This window comes from Hippopotamus amphibius, chromosome 1, assembly GCF_030028045.1.
Source record: "Hippopotamus amphibius kiboko isolate mHipAmp2 chromosome 1, mHipAmp2.hap2, whole genome shotgun sequence".
Classification (NCBI taxonomy): domain Eukaryota; kingdom Metazoa; phylum Chordata; class Mammalia; order Artiodactyla; family Hippopotamidae; genus Hippopotamus; species Hippopotamus amphibius.
In genome coordinates this window covers 83408248-83425479 of record NC_080186.1, presented here as the reverse complement: position 1 = coordinate 83425479, position 17232 = coordinate 83408248, and the positions used below count along the sequence as shown (strand labels likewise).

Below are 17232 nucleotides of genomic sequence, written 5' to 3'. Positions count from 1 at the left end.
ATGGGATGCAGCAAAACCAGTTCAAAGAGGGAAGTTTATAGCAGTACAGTCCTACCTTAAGAAACAAGAAAAATATCAAATAAACAATCTAACCTTACACTTAAAACAATTAGAGAAAGAAGAACAAAGAAACCCCAAAGTGAGCAGAAGGAAAGAAATCATAAAGATCGGATCAGAAATAAATGAAAAAGAAAGGAAGGAAACAATAGCAAAGATTAATGAAACTAAAAGCTGGTTCTTTGAGAAGATAAACAAAATTGATAAACCATTAGCCAGACTCATCAGGAAAAAAAGGGAGAAGATGCAAATCAACAGAATTAGAAATGAAAAAGGAGAAGTAACAACGGACACCACAGAAATACAAAACATCCTGAGAGACTACTATAAGCAACTATATACCAATAAATTGGATAAACTAGAAGAAATGGATAAATTCTTAGAAAAGCACAATACTCCAAGACTGGACCAGGAAGAAATAGAAAATATGAACAGACCAATCACAAGTACAGAAATTGAGAGTGTAATTAAAAATCTCCCAACAAACAAAAGCCCAGGGCAGATGGATTCACAGGTGAATTCTATCAAACATTTAGAGAAGAGCTAACACCTATCCTTCTCAAACTCTTCCAAAATATAGCAGAAGGAGGAATACTCCCAAACTCATTCTACGAGGCACCATCACCTTGATACCAAAACCAGGCAAAGATGTCACACAAAAAAATTACAGACCAATATCACTGATGAATATAGATGCAAAAATCCTCAACAAAATACTAGCTAACAGAATCCAACAGCACATTAAAAAAATCCTACACCATGATCAAGTGGGGTTTATCCCTGGGATGCAAGGATTCTTCAGTATATGCAAATCAATCAATGTGATACATCATATCAACAAATTGAAGGATAAAAACCATATGATCATCTCAATAGATGCAGAAAAAGCTTTTGACAAAATCTAACATCCATTTATGATAAAAACTCTCCAGAAAATGGGCATAGAAGGAAATTACCTCAACATAATTAAAGCCATATATGAGAAACCAAAAGCCAACATCGTTCTAAATGGGGAAAAACTGAAAGAATTCCCTCTAAGGACAGGAACAAGACAAGGGTGTCCACTCTCACCATTATTATTCAACATAGTTTTGGAAGTTTTAGCCACAGCAATCAAAGAAGGAAAAGAAATAAAAGGAATCCAAACTGGAAAAGAAGTAAAATTGTCACTCTTTGCAGATGACATGATGTTATACATAGAAAACCCTTAAGACTCTACCAGAAAACTGCTAGCACTAATTGATGAGTTTAGTCAAGTAGCAGGATACAAAATTAAGGCACAGAAATCTCTTGCATTCCTATACACTAACAACGGAAGAGCAGAAAGAGAAATTAAGGAAACTCTCCCATTTACCATTGCAACCAAAAGAATAAAATACCTAGGAATAAACCTGCCTAAGGAGGCAAAAGACCTGTATGCAGAAAACTATAAGACACTGATGAAAGAAATCAAAGATGACACAAACAGATGGAGGGACATACCATGTTCTTGGATTGGAAGAATCAACATTGTGAAAATGAGTTTACTACCCAAAGCAATTTATAGATTCAACACAATCCCTATCATATTACCAATGGCATTTTTCACAGAACTAGAACAAGAAATCTTATGATTTGTATGGAAATGCAAAAGACCCCAAATAGCCAAAGCAATCCTGTGAAGGAAAAATGGAGTTGGTGGAATCAGGCTTCCTGACTTCAAACTATACTACAGGGCCACAGTGATCAAGACAGTATGGTACTGGCACAAAAACAGAAATGTAGACCAATGGAACAGAATAGAGAACCCAGAGGTAAACCCATGCACATGTGGGCAACTTATCTTTGACAAAGGAGGCACGAATATACAATGGAAAAAAGACAGCCTCTTCAATAATTGGTGCTGGGAAAATTGGACAGCAACATGTAAAAGAATGAAATTAGAACACTTCCTAACACCATACACAAAAATAAACTCAAAATGGTTTAAAGACCTAAATGTAAGGCCAGACACTATAAAACTCTTAGAGGAAAACAAAGGCAGAACACTCTATGACTTTCATCAAAGAAAGATCCTTTTTGACCCACCTCCTAGAATAATGGAAATAAAATCAAGAATAAGCAAATGGGACCTAATGAAACTTAAAAGCTTTTGCACAGCAAAAGAAACCATAAATAAGACAAGAAGACGACCCTCAGAATGGGAGAAAATACTTGCCAATGAAGCAACGGACAAAGGATTAATCTGCAAAATATACAAGCAGCTCATGCAGCTTAATACCAAAAAAGCAAATAACCCAAACCACAGATGGGCGGAAGACCTAAATAGACATTTCTCCAAAGAAGACATACAAACACATGAAAAGATGCTCAACATCACTAATCATCAGAGAAATGCAAGTCAAAGCCACCATGAGGTATCACCTCATACCAGTCAGAATGGCCATCATCAAAAAATCTAGAAACAACAAATGTTGGAGAGGGTGTGGAGAAAAGGGAACTCTCCTGCACTGTTGGTGGGAACGTAAGTTGGTACAGCCACTATGGAAAGGTTCCTTAAAAAACTAAAAATAGAACTACCATATGATCCATTAATCCCACTACTGGGCATATACCCAGAGAAAACCATAATCCAGAAAGAAACATATATCGTAATGTTTATTGCGGCACTATTTACAATAGCCAGGACATGGAAGCAACCTAAATGCCCATCAACAGATGAATGGATAAAGAAGATGTGACATATATATACAATGGAATATTACTCAACTATACAAAGCAATGAAATGGAGCTATATGTAATGAGGTGGATAGACCTAGAGACTGTCATACAGAGTGAAGTGAGCCATAAAGAGAAAAACAAATATTGTATGCTAACTCATATATACGAAATCTAAAAAAAAAAAAAAAAAGGTACTGATGAACCCAGTGACTAGACAAGAATAAAGATGCAAATGCAAAGAAAGGACTGGAGGACACGAGGTTGGGGGGGTGGGGGGCGAAGGAGAAGCTGGGATGAAGTCAGAGAGTAGCATAGACATATATATACTACCAACTGTAAATAGATAGCCAGTAGGAAGTTGCTGTATAACAAAGGGAGATCAACTCGATGATGGGTGATGCCTTAGAGGGCCGGGACAGGGAGGGTGCGGGGGAGTCGCGGGACGGAGGGGATGTGGGGATATAGGTATAAATACAGCTGATTCACTTTGGTTTACCTCAAAAACTGGTACAAGAGTGTAAAGCTATTACATTCCAATAAAGAGCCAAAAAAAAAAAAAAAAAGGACTTCCTAGGTGGTGCAGTGGTTAAGAATCCTCCTGCCAAGACAGGGGACATGAGTTCAATCCCTGCTCCAGGAAGATCCCACATGCCACAGAGCAACTAAGCCAGTGTGCGACAACTATTGAGCCTGTGCTCTAGAGCCCGTGAGCCACAACTATTGAGCCTGTGTGTTGCAACTAATGAAGCCTGCATGCCTTAGACCCTGTGCTCCACAACAAGAGAAGCCACCACAATGAGGAGCCCGCACACCACAATGATGACTAGCCCCCCTGAGCCCTAGCTCACCACAACTAGAGAAAGCACGTGTGGAGCAACAAAGACCCAACACAGCCAATTTATTTATTTACTTATTTATTTATTTAAAAAAAAGACCCAATGACAAGATAACCTCCTGAAATCTAGAGACTGCCCTGCCTGGATGTAAATTTCTTAGACCACTAATGTCTGTCTTTAAGTATGAGGGGAGAGAGTCTTAGGTCGAAGCCACTGCTCGGAATGGCAGAGTGGGGAGATGAAAGAAAACCACATCCTTCGTAATATTCTAAACTCTTTTTCATACTGTGCCAGAGGCCCTACCTCTGGACTTACAACTTTGTATTTGTAAGCCCAAGGGATTCTGATTCTATCAAAATTTGAGAGGGACTGACTTCTAAGCCCACATTTTAATATTTCTCTACCACTTACTAGCACCAGGAGGCATGTGGGATCTTAGTTCCCCAACCAGGGGTGGAACCCGTGCCCCCTGCAGTGTAAGCGCAGAGTCCTAACCACTGGACTGCCGGGGAATTCCCCACTAGCTAAGTAATCTTAGGCAAACTATTTAACTTTTATAGAATCCTTTTCTTTATCTGTGAAGAGGGGAATAATATTCACCTTGTGACCTTATTGTGAGGATATAGGGTTAAGAGGATTTGATAGAATACAGGAAGTGCTGTGAGGTCCATTAGCCAGAAAATGATGCTAAGTCCCCAAATGTTTCCCAAACTTGACTGCTGATAAAAATAGATACACTGGTTAGATGAGCTGATCTCAGGCCTCTCCCCTGGAGATTCTGATTCAGTAGCTCCATATTGTACCCGAGAGCCTGCTTTTTAAAAAACACATTCTAGGATCTAAGCAAGTGTGAAAATCAAGCAAGTTTGAATTTAGCAAACGAATTCACAATGTAAACTCCTAAGCAGAAGGAGTTACGGTTTCCAGTTTCTAAATCTAGATTTGCCACTATTTCATTTCAGCAAGCTGTTTCACCTTTCTGGACTTGTTTCCTCATCTGTATACTCATCCTATCTAACCTACAGGCCCACTGGACTGAAGGCAAATCACACTTGGGGTGATGGAGCTTCTCTAATCTCAGTATTTCTAATATTGCTACAATGTGAATTAAGTAAACATAAAAATAAGCAAAACTGGGACCGGGGAAGGTGTTGCCTTTGTGGTAAAATTAACTGAACAGGGCGCTTCTTTATCCCGCTACCTTGAGCCACTGAACTTCCACTCCACTCAGGATCGTGGCATAACTTGAGGTGATCACCCTCAGCTATGGTCACACTGAGATCTGTGAAAAAGACTAGAAAAGTTAAAAATATGAGTGTTGGGAAAGAGGAGATTTGGATGAGAACCCTAAATTCAATTTTTTTGTGCCAAGGTACCTTTTACTGGCAAGCACTTTCAGTAGCTGTGCATGTGCAAAAAAAAATACTTCCCTTGGCATTAAAAAAAAAAAAAAAAAAGGCGCCGTATGCCATTGGCCTCAGGTGGAACTCACAAAGTTGGTAAAGCTGGAACACCTGCTAACTTGGAGGATCCTTTAGGGCGCACAGCTGGCCTGACCACCTCACGAGCCGAAACCAAAGTCCTCCCGCGCTTTAATCCGCCAATTTCAGCTTTTGCACCTGCTGTAGTTGCGCGGAATCCCGTGGGGCCGCCAACGGAGCGGTCTGACCCCGGGCTTCCGCCTCTGGCCCTGAACTCCTCCCACCGCAAGCAAGCCCGCCCACCAAGAGGCTCGCACTTCGAATTTGAGTCTCCGCAGCGCCCGTAGTTTTGAACTTTGACCGCTCCTACGGCCGCCGCCAGGGAGCACGCATGCGTCTTGTCTTTGAATGGGTGGCGCCCTTATCCTCGCGGCGGCTGTAGGAGCGGTGGCCGTGCTGCTGGCCGTGCGGCTATGGGCAGTGCTGCGTCCCCGCGCCGCTGTGCCCCGGCGGTCTCTCAGCCTCTTGGTGGTGGCTGGGTCCGGTGAGTATCCAGGTGGTGACTGGCGGGTTCGGGTTGGGTACTACAAACCCCAGAGTCCACCGCGGCGCTATTCGCAGGGTCCCTAGGACTTTGTGCAGCGTTGCATGCTGAGATTTGTAGTTTCTATGCGTGACTGGCGCGGATCAGCCCAGGCTGGGCAAAACGCTGGTCTGTTGTTGATGTGCCCAGGCCGCGTCTTTAATGTCAAACGAGTAACTTACACTTGTCTGTAATTAAGCTTCTCTGTAGCGTATATTTTTTCAGCAAATTATTAGTGAACAGAGTGCCCTCTCTGTGATGTTAACATGCGATTTCCCTGAATAAAAACTGTTTTGCGTTGTTAATCTAGGCATTTGGCATTTAATGTAGGAATCACGAATGCTACATGACAAACGAGACAAAGCGAATTGTCACGTTTATAAATATATACAAAATCCACGAGGATAGAAACAATTACCTGCTATCGGGAGAACAGTACACACTTCAGGATACTGTGTCAGGGGATGAACAACCACCTGTGCAATCAGGTAATACAATATAAAGGGAGTCGGCCAGCTCTGTAGGCGCTTAAACTTTAAATGGACAGCTCTGACAGAGCTGTGCATGTACATACTGTGTACGTTTAGAAATGCCAGGAGATTGCATCTAGATAAAATAATATAAGTATTAGCAAGTGGTCTAAACCTATGTTCACGTGTAACTCATTATTTTATTCACTTAATATATTTTGAGCCATAGGAGAGGTCAAGCACTAAGCTAAGCCCTGGAAATTACAAAACTGACTAATATGACTTGCACTGGAGTGCTATGTCCCAAGCAGTGTGAAAGGTGTTTGGACACAGCAGCGAATGAAATGGAGAATATAGAAAAACTAACAGAAAACGAAAAATAGAATGGGTAGTTGCCACAATGAGATAAGTGCTATAACATGGGAAGTAAAAACTGCTATGGAAGTTCACGCTGGGCACCACTTTATCTGAACTTGAGACAGGAAGCTTCCTGGAAGACGGAATGTGTAAACTGAGGCTTGAAAAATGACTAAGAATTAGCCAGACAAGGGGGAGCTGGTGCTTTGAGGGCTGGGAGGGTGTGAAAAGAAGGCCATAGCACTTGGGATGACCAAAGGTGAGAGGGCACTATTGCGCTGAGTTGGATGTGGGGAGGTAAGCCCATGCAGATCCGTAAGGGTGTTTTAAACTCTGCTCTGTAGAGCTATTGGCACTACTACCCATTGTGACCCAGTTGAATGTGCGCTTTCACAAAGATCATTCAGCTTGCGTTGACAAGAGAATGTCTTGACAAAGACTGAGACAGGGAGACAAGTAGGAGCCTTTTGAATATTTCAGATGACAGATGATGACAGCCTGACTGGAGTTGATGAGTGTGGGGATGGAGAAAAGTATATGCATTTGAATGAGATTTAGAACATTAAAATCACTGGACTTGTGGATTGAAAGTGGAGGATGAGGGAAAGGCGGGCTCACAAATAATGTCCAGGTTTCTGGCTTGAACAGATGGTTGGATGTTAGAGCCATTCACTTGACACTATTAGATTTGGTGGAGTGGGAACCAAAACTAAAATGGAGAATTTGTCTGGCAAGTGGGGCCCTCTGTCATTCAAACCATTGAGGGTATGGCGAGGTCAAGGGCCTCAAAAACTCCTCCAAACCAAAGAAAGACTTGTAATCAGATAAATAATTTAATAGTTCATGCCCCAAATTTGGGAAGATGGGGAAGGCATTTTCTATGTTTATCTCGAATAACAAAAAATGTTTAATCTTAGCATAAAATATTATTAATCTATCATTTATATTCAAAGAATATCAATCAAAATTACTACTTTTCTTTGAAGCACCGTATAGTCTCCTTAGGCAGTTTTAGGTTTAATATCGAACTGTCATTCATTCATTCATTCATTCAATGAGAGTAGCTATTATATTCTAGGCACTGTATTGTTACAGCCGTAACAAAATGAACAAAATCCCTGCTATGGTGATGTTTACCTTCTACTGGGGCAAGGGTTAGGGGAGACAAACAAAAGAAATAAATGGACTGCATAGTCAGTTATATAGCAATAAATACTATGAAGTAGAGAAAGGAAGTTGCATTTTTAACACAACTGTCAGGGAAAGCCTCCCTGGGCAGATGACAAATACCCAACAGCAAGGAGGTCAGAGTGACTGGAGCAGACTGAGTAAGGAGGGGAGAAGCAGATGGAGTCCAAGAGGTAACAATAAGGGGTCAGCTTACAAAAAGCCTTTTATTCCATTTGAGAAGGGGAGCCCTTGGAGGGTTTTGAGCAGAGGTAAATAATTTGATCAATTCTTTTTAGTAGGATCACTGTAGAGGCTGTGTTGAGAATAGACTCAAGTGGACACTTGAATGGACAAGTGCATTGGGGGGGACAGACCAGGTCATAATCCACATGAGAGTGATGTGGCTTGGAGCAGGGTGCTAGCAAAGAAGGTGGTGAGAAGTGATTGGATTCTGGATATATTTTAAGAGAGAACCGAGATTTCATTCCCAAAGGATGTCTTAATAAAAGAGTAAAATGGAAGACAAAGACGATAATTTTAATGACTTTATTCAGTAAAAGGGTAGATGTTCCAATGGTATCTCAATAAAAGTTCTTAAAAGAAAAAAAGGTTACATTTTCAAAGAATGTATTCAGTGAGGGTTTCCTTTAAAGAAGAAAAAAAAAGACTGTTAAAGCAGGTAAAATCAAGTTTTAATTGCAGTGGAAGATGTTGTGTATATTCAGATTTATCCTTAATTGTTGCATCTGTGAAAACAAGTACCTACTTTGCAAACCACCACACCTTTTCAGAGTTAAAAACAAAAATGCTAAAATGAGTATAAAATGTGTAAATTACTTGCCTTACATAAGAAGATGAGTGGCAAGTTGTAAAGTTAAAGTATGATTCTAATTCCTGTTATACTTACTCCATGCTGACGTTATTTCTATATCTAATTCATTCTGGGGTCTAGAGAGTAATCTTTCCATTACTACTATAAGAAAATATATGCATTTGGAGAAAACGCATAATTTGTTTGATTATCCTATATGTTCACTGTATCGCTATTGAAAGCTTTCTTGCAACATAAGAGAGGTGACCCAGGGGAGCTTTGTAGTGTGACCAGAAGCAAAGAAGAGGTAACAAATAAGATAAACACAGAGAATGTTAAAGATGTCACCCTGGCTGAGGCCAGGGGATTGTGCAATTAAATTAAATAGGTATGATAGGGTTCGTATTAAAGAGTTCAATTGCTTTGCTTAATTGGTATATAGTTAATGTAATAGGTAAATGTCCTTTTGGGTTTTTTCCCCCAGAAAGAAAATTCAGTGAACACAGTTGATTTTTAAATTCATGGTTTTAAAATTAAGGTATTAAAATTTTGGAGATTGTATGATTTCAGAAATTGAATACACTGTTGTTGGGTGAAGCTGGTAAATATTTGAGGGTTGGCAGCGTACTGAGACCTCTATTAGGAGCTGTTGAACAAAATCTTCCTTAGGAAGATCTGAGCCCTGGGGCTCAGTGCTCATACCTCCCTGATGTCACTTCAGCAGCTCTCTTCCCATTTTCCAACCTACTTTCCTGATCTTACTTCACCCTTATCTTTCTTCCCAGTGTTCCCACCATGCCTTGATCACCCATCCCAGATCTCACCTTCTCCTGTCCTAATAATCCCACCTCCACCCAGTGGCCTCCCTACTCCCATCTGTCCATTAGCTTTACCTTTCATTTCAGCCTTTACTAGGGATCTCCCCTATGCTTAGGGCATTGCTTTTTTCATAACCTTTTGCTTGTCCCCCCACCCCACCCCATTTTAATTTTTCTTGCTGTCTTGCATCACTCTTTGTATATCTGTGTATCTTGTTCCTTCCCCACCAGGCTTCGTGATAACAGGACCCGTCTTATACTTCTTTGTACCTTCCTCAGCTAGTACAGTAGTACAACCTACTGCTGGTAATGATTTTATTTTTATACAATTATTATCCTCTTCCCCCATATAAAGGTAGTATTTGTACAAGGTATAGATTATCATTTCCAAATATTCCTTCTGTATTTTGAGAAAGACAGGAAACATAGTATAATGTAGTCAGATGGATATGTCCATTATGGGTTTCTGAATCTCAGGCCTTCGAATATTTTTTTTCCAGGTGGGCATACCACTGAGATCCTGAGGCTGCTTGAGAACTTGTCTGATGCTTACTCTCCTAGACATTATATCATTGCTGACACTGATGAAATGAGTGCCCATAAAATAAATTCTTTTGAATTAAATCGAGCTAATAGAAATCGCAGTGCTATGGTAAGTGATATTTTCTGTGTCTAAGAAAGTTACAGGTTATATATTGAATTTAATTGTCTTGAAACAATCGCATGGCCCTTCAGTGGCCTGCTCACACAATGCAGTCAAATGTTTATTGCTGATGAAATATAGTTCTTTTACTACCCAAATATAAAAACTTCTTTAAAGATAAATCTTTAAATAAAAATGGTTGCTTGATTTCTTTTTTTTTTTTTAATGTTTTAATATTTTTTTGCTGCGTTGGGTCTTCACTGCTGTGCACGGGCTTTCTCTAGTTGTGAGTGGGGGCCACTCTTTGTTGTGGTGCATGGGCTTCTCATTGCGGTGGCTTCTCTTGTTGTGGAGCACAGGCTCTAGGCATGCGGGCTTCAGTAGTTGTGGCACGTGGGCTCAGTAGTTGTGGCTCACGGGCTCCAGAGCACAGGCTTAGTAGTTGTGGTGCACGGGCTTAGTTGCTCCACAGCATGTGGGATCTTCCCAGACCAGGGATCGAAAGGGTGTCCCCTGCATCGGCAGGTGGATTCTTAACCACTGTGTCACCAGGGAAGTCCAGTTGCTTGATTTCTTAAATTCTCTTCTATTCTTTTAAATAGAGAAAGTTGTTTTTCAGTAATTCCAACTGTGAAAATTGTTTTATTTATACTTACATAAAGCATCCAGCGCATGTGCTTATTGGCTCTTTGTTAAAGTTCTTTATCAGTGTATTATGTGTATTGATAATTTGATTTATCTATTACTACTTATTATTCTTCCAGTCATATCTGTTTCTGCCCTTAAAATTACTTTTCTGCTCCTGCTTGCTCACTTCATTTTAGCATTACAGTCAGAATTTGGGGTAATTTGAAAAAAGTGAAACTAGTTTATCAGGGAAGGAAACTAGAGCTGTTCCTCATTAGATCGTCTCCATCCATCCCTGTCTCTGGTACCTGCCTGGCCACGGGGCTCCAACAGGTAGTTCAGGAGTGGACAGGCAACCCAGCTCAGGCCACTTAAAGTGTTCCTCTGGGCTTTTTGGACTTGGGCACCCAAAGAATGAAAGTAGTCTTTCTTCAGGGGCTTCAACTTTGTAAAAGAGAAAACTTGGAAGCTGCTGGCAGTCGTGTTTTCACCTGCTGGTTAAAGACAGACTGCAGTTAGATAAAAGAGTGAAGTTAATACACAGGAAGAACAGGATGGGAAACCAGATGGTGAGTCCTACCTTCAGTGACTCCAGAGCTGCTTCCATGTGGGTCCTGTCTTGGTGGTTCTTATCTTTCTTAGAAATCAGGATGCACTAACATAACATCCTCCACTGACCTTTTTAGTAAGTTAAAGCCAGTTTTAGTTATGTTTTGGTCACTTGTAAACATGGCCCCTCACTAATGCACTACTAAAATGTGTTCCTAGAAAATCCATATCAAACAAGATAGGAATCCGCCGGGTATTATCCAGCCATAGTGAAACATATGGAACGTTTTTTCTTTGTGGGAGATGAGCCAAAATGCTTCATTTCTGTTTCAGGACTCGGTACTGTATTAGTTTCCTAGGGCTGCTGTAACAGAGTAGTACACACAGGGTGGCTTGAAGCAGCAGAAACTTATTTTTATTCTCTCACAGTCCAGGAGGCTAGAAGTCCAAGATTAAGGTGTTGGCAGGGCCGTGTTCTCTCTGGAGGCTCTGGGGGGCATCCTTCCTCACCTCTCCCTAGCTTCTGATGGTGGCCGGCAGTCCCTGGCATTTCCTGGCTTGTGTCAGCATTACTCCGGCTCTCCCTCCATTGTCACAGGACCATTCCTGTTTCTGTCTTCACAGCCTTTCTTGTAAGGACACCAATGATTGGATTTAGGGCCCACTCTATTCCAGTACCACCTCATCTTAACTTGATTACATCTGCAAGACCCTATTTCCAAATAAGGTCACTTTCACAGGTTCCAGGTGGACATGAATTTTTGGAGGACACTGTTCATCCCTATACAAATACACACACTGGACTGTTTCAGGAAAAGTCTGTTTGACATAAAGCAAAGCAAATGTTTTCCTTTTAGCAAGTGTGAAGGAGAAAATAGAGACTGTTGAGTATGCCAGTAGTTGATCCTTTCAGTAATGTGTGAAACAGATGATAGTAGCTTCATTTTACAAATGAGATAAATGAGGCTCAGAGACAACAACTCAGCCAAGGTCCTGCCAGATATGTGGGACTTACCTAAATGTGTCTTCTCCGAAGCCTGTGCTTTTCCTGCACAGGCCACTCTGCCTCTTTTGTGTATTTTATAATTCACAATACTCAGTGTGAACAGAATGCCTTGAAAATTCTTATCCAAGGCATCAGAGACTTAAAATGTCATTTAATCTCTTATCTTAGAGTATATATTAGAATTGGTAGAGTATTCGGAGAAAATGATGGTGATTTTCCCACAAGAAGAATATAAAAGTTTTATAATTTAGCAGTGGCATAGATTACTTAAAAAATATAAAGGTCAAACAATTACAAATTTCTTATTGTTTTTCAACATAAGGAGTGGTTATCTTTGTTTTTACCCAATTATTAGTATGCATGTTGCTTTCTTCTTTCTGAAGCTGCATCCAGCTTGGGGGCTCCAGTTTTAATTTAGCATACGTAATGAATATTTCCTTCCAGGTTCATCACTGTATGTACTGTTTGTTTGCTGAATTACATCATAGTTTAGTGAAACATTTGGAAGATTGTTACGTACTGTGGATCATGATGCTTTAGAACCCAGTAAGTTGGATTTGATGCACTTTAATAAGGAAGCCAAAGATTTTGGATTTTGTAAGTGCCATTATTTTTTTCTCATTATCAAAGTGACACCACACTGTAGGACTAAACATCTCTGTTTGACTTCCTTCCTCTATCAGTTAATTTCCTGCTGGGGCAGTGCAACCCCTGTTAGAGAAAAAACACTATCTCGTTTCTGAGAGGGTCTACTCACGGGCGAATCTAAAGCTGGGGAGAGTTTCTACAGAGATGCAAAAAGAGCCATTGACGGCAGTAGCAGGAACATGACTGCTGTCCTTTGTGCTAACCACCCCTGTGAGCCACCCTAGGGGGAGAGGAGGCAGGCAGAGAGACACCTTCTGACCAAGCCTTATAAAGGGAGGAATCCACTTACTCGTTTCTCTCTACGCTACAGCTACGGAGCTCTCTTTTGTACCTTCCATGGAGCTCACCAGACTAGGGAGGGGAGGAGTCTGACTGAAGAAATCAATAGCAATCAATACATTTGCTGCAGAGCCCTTGTCAGCCAAAAATACTGAACACTCTAGACCTGCACTGTCTAATAGAGTAGCCACCAGTACTGGCCCAGCACCGTTTATTGAATAGTCCTTTGCCCACTGATCCTCAGTGCTTCCACCATTAGATCAAATTTCTGTGTATCTATAGGTCTGTATCTGAGCTTTCTACTTTAACTTGTACATTTGAACATTGGGGTGTATGTATCCTTTTGACTTAGTGTGTTTGGTTTTTTTGGATATATATCCAGGAGTGGAATTGGTGCGTCATATGGTAGTTCTATTTTTAGTTTTTTGGGAAACCTCCATACTGTTTTCTGCAGTAGCTGCACCAATGTACACTCCCATCAGTAGTGTATGAGGGTTCTTGTCTCTCCACATTCTTGCCAACGTTTGTTATTTGTGTTCTTTTTGATAATAGCTATTCTGACAGGTGTGAGGTGATATCTCATTGTGGTTTTGATTTGCATTTCCCTGATAATTAACGATACTGAGCATCTTTTGATGTGCCTGTTGGCCATCCAGTGTCTTCTTTGGAAAAATGTCTATTCAGGTCTTCTGCACATTTTTTAATCAGGTTGTTGGGCTTTTTTTTATGTTAATTTATATGAGCTGTTTATATATTTTAGATATTAACCCCTTATTGGTCATATCATTTTCAAATATTTTCTCCCATTCAGTAGGTTGTCTTTTCATTTTATTGATGGTTTCTTTTGATGTGCAAAAGCTTTTACGTTTAATTAGGTTCCATTTGTTTATTTTTGCTTTTGTTCCCTTTGCTTTAGGAGACAGATCCAAAAAAATAGTGCTACAATTTATGTTGGAGTCTTCTGCTGATGTTTTCCTCTATGGGTTTTATGGTTTCTGGTCTTACATTTAAGTCTTTAATCCATTTTGAATTTGTTTTTTCTACATGGTGTTAGAGAATGTTCTAATTTCATTCTTTTACATGTAGCTGTCCAGTTTTCCCAGCACCAGTTATTTAAGAGACTGTCTTTTCTCCATTGTGTGTTCTTGCCTCCTTTGTCCTAGATTAATTGACTATAAGTGCATGGGTTTATTTGTGGGATCTCTGTTCTGTTCCACTGATCTATGTGTCTGTTTTTGTGCCAGTACCATACTCTTTTAATTTCTTTAGCTTCATGGTGTAATCTCAAGTCAGGGAGCATGATTCCTCCAGCTCTGTCCTTCTTTCTCAAGATTGTTTTGGCTATTTGGAGCCTTTTGTGTTTCCATACAAATTTTAAAATTATTTGTTCTAGTCCTGTGAAAAATGCCTTTGGTATTTTGATAGAGATTACATTGAACCTGTAGATTGCCTTGGGTAGCATGGGCATTTTAAGATTATTTGTTCTTCCAGTCTATGAACATGGTATATCTTTCCATCTGTGTTGTCTTCAATTTCTTTCATCATGTCTTATAATTTTCTGAGTACAGGTCTTTTACCTCCTTAGGTACGTTTATTCCTAGGTATTTTATTCTTTTTGATGCCATTGTAAATGGGATTGTTTCCTTAATTTTTCTTTCTGATAGTTTGTTGTTAGTATATAGAAATGCAGCAAATTTTTGTTATTAATTTTGTATCCTGCAACTTTATCAGATACATTGATGAGCTCTAGTAGATAGATTTTTGGTGGTGTCTTTAAGATATTTTTTATGTATAGTATCATACCATCTACAAACAGTGACTGTTTTAGTTCTTCCTTTCCAATTTGGATTCCTTTTATTTATTTTCCTTCTCTGGCTGTGGATAAGATTTCCAATACTGTGTTGAGTAAAAGTGGTGAGAGTGGGCATTCTTGTCTCGTTCCTAATCTTAGACAAAATGCTTTCAGCTCTTCACCATTGAGTGTGATCTTAGCTGTGGGCTGGTCATATACACCTTTATTATGTTGAAGTATGTTCTCTCTGTGTCCGCTTTCTGGAGAGTTTTTAATCATAAATGGTTGTTGAATTTTATGGAAAGTTTTTTTCTGCATCTATTGAGATGACTGTATGATTTCCATGCTTCAGTTTGTTAATGTGGTATATCACATTTATTGATTTGCAGATGTTTAAAAATCCTTGCATCCCTGGGATAAATCCCACTTGATCATGTGTATGATTCTTTTAACGTATTATTGAACTTGGTTAGCTTGTATTTTGTTGAGGATTTTTGCATCTTTATTCATCAGTGATATTGGCCTGTAATTTTCTTTTGTGTGATATCTCTGTCTGGTTTTGGTGTCAGGGTGATGCTGATTTTGTAGAATGAGTTTGGAAGTGTTCCTTCCTCTGCAAGTTTTTGGAATAGTTTGAGAAGGATAGTTGTTGACTCATCTCTAAATGTTTGTGGAATTCACCTGTGAAGCCTTCTGGTCCTGGACTTTTGTTTTGAGGGAAGTTTTTTTTTTATTATTGATTCAGTTTCATTACTGGTAATTGGTCTGTTCATATTTGTATTTCTTCTTGATTCAGTCTTAAAAGATTATGCATTTTTAGGAATTTGTCCATTTATTCTAGGTTGTCCATTTTACTGGCATGTAGTTGTTCATAGTAGTCTCTTTGTGTTTCTGTGGAGTTGGCTGTAACTTCCTTTTTATTTCTGATTTTATTGATTTGGGCCCACTTTCTTCTTAATGAGTCTGGCTAAAACTTCATCAATTTTGCTTATCTTTTCAAAGAAACTGGCTTTTATTTTCATTGATCTTTTCTGTCGTTTTTTAGTCTCTATTTCATTTACTTCTGCTCTGATCTTTATGATTTCTGTTATCTACTAACTTGGGGTTTTGTCTGCTTTTCTTTTTCTGGCTCCTTTAGGTATAAGGTTTAGATTTTTTATTTTAGATTTTTCTTGTTTCCTTAGGTAAGCTTGTATTGCTATAAACATCCCTCTTAGAACTGCTTTTGCTGTATCCCATAGATTTTGGATCATTGTGTTTTCATTTTCATTTGTCTCCAGGTATTTTTGATTTCCTCTTTGATTTCTTCAATGATTCATTGGTTGCTCAGTAGCGTAGTGTTTAGCCTCCACGTGTCTGTGTGTTTTGCAGGTTTTTTTTTTCCCTTGTAGTTGATTTTTAGTCTCACAGCATTGTGGTCAGAAAAGATGCTTGATGTGATGCAAGTTTTCTTAAATTTACCAAGGCTTGTTTTGTGGCAAACCATGTAATATATCCTGGAAAATGTTCCATGTGCACTTGAAAAGAATGTGTATTCTGCTGCTTTGGGATGGAATGTTCTGTATACATGTATTAAGTCTATCAGATCTATTGTGTCATTTAAGGGTAGTGTTTCCTTACTGATCTTCTGTCTGGATGAGCTGTACGTTAATGTGAGTGGGGTGTTAAAGTCCCTTAATATCATTGTTACTGTCAATTTCTCCCTTCATGTCTGTTACTGTTTGCTTTACGTATTTAGGTTCTCATGTTGGGTGCATATGTACTTATTATATCTTCTTCTTGGGTGGCTCCCTTGATCATTATGTAATGTCCTTCTTTGTTTCGTGTAACGGTCTTTATTTTAAAATCTATTTTGTTTGCTCTAAGTATTGCTATCCCAACTTCTTTTGGTTTCCATTTGCATGGAATACCTTTTTCCATCCTGTCATTTTCAGTCTGTGTGTGTCTTTAGATCAGAAGTGAGTCTCTTGTAGGCAGCATGTATATGGGTCTTGTTTTTGTATTCATTTAACCACTCTGTGTCTTTGGAGCATTTAGTCCATTTACATTTAAAGTAATTATTGATATGTATGTTCTTATTGCCATTTTGTTCATTATTTGGGGGTTGTTTTTGTAGGTCTTTCTTGTTCCTTCTTTTGTTCTCTTATGATTTGATGACTATCTTTAGTATTAGATTTGGATTCTTTTTTCTTTTGTATGTAATATGTATGATTATGATTATGTGTGTGTGTGTGTATAAACATATATATATGATTGTTTTAAGTTGCTGATACCTAAATTCCAAATGCATTTTAACAACTCTACATTTGCACGCTCCTTCCCTCATGATTACTGTTTTTGAGATCATATTTTACAAATAATTGTTTTGTGTATCCTTTAACTGCTTATTGTGGATATGGATGGTTTTACTACTTTTGTCCTTTAACCTTCCTGCTTGCTTTGTGCATGGATAATTTCCTACCTT

At 39.3% G+C, this 17232-nt stretch overlaps 2 protein-coding genes across 2 annotated transcripts in view; one reads left to right on the top strand and one right to left on the bottom strand.

Moving 5' to 3' along the window:
• The window catches only part of TLCD4 (TLC domain containing 4), a 114856-nt gene extending 109638 nt beyond the window's left edge, over window positions 1-5218 (bottom strand). The window contains exon 1 of the mRNA XM_057718287.1: window positions 5087-5218. The gene's annotated coding sequence lies outside the window, so the exon portion shown is untranslated. The remainder of the gene's footprint in view (window positions 1-5086) is intronic.
• A 165-nt stretch (window positions 5219-5383) lies between these two features.
• ALG14 (ALG14 UDP-N-acetylglucosaminyltransferase subunit) overlaps window positions 5384-17232 on the top strand; it is an 87838-nt gene continuing 75989 nt past the window's right edge. Inside the window, exons 1-2 of the mRNA XM_057718201.1 lie at window positions 5384-5559; window positions 9725-9876. Coding sequence (XP_057574184.1) covers window positions 5424-5559; window positions 9725-9876 — 288 coding nt within the window. The 5' untranslated portion in view covers window positions 5384-5423. The remainder of the gene's footprint in view (window positions 5560-9724; window positions 9877-17232) is intronic.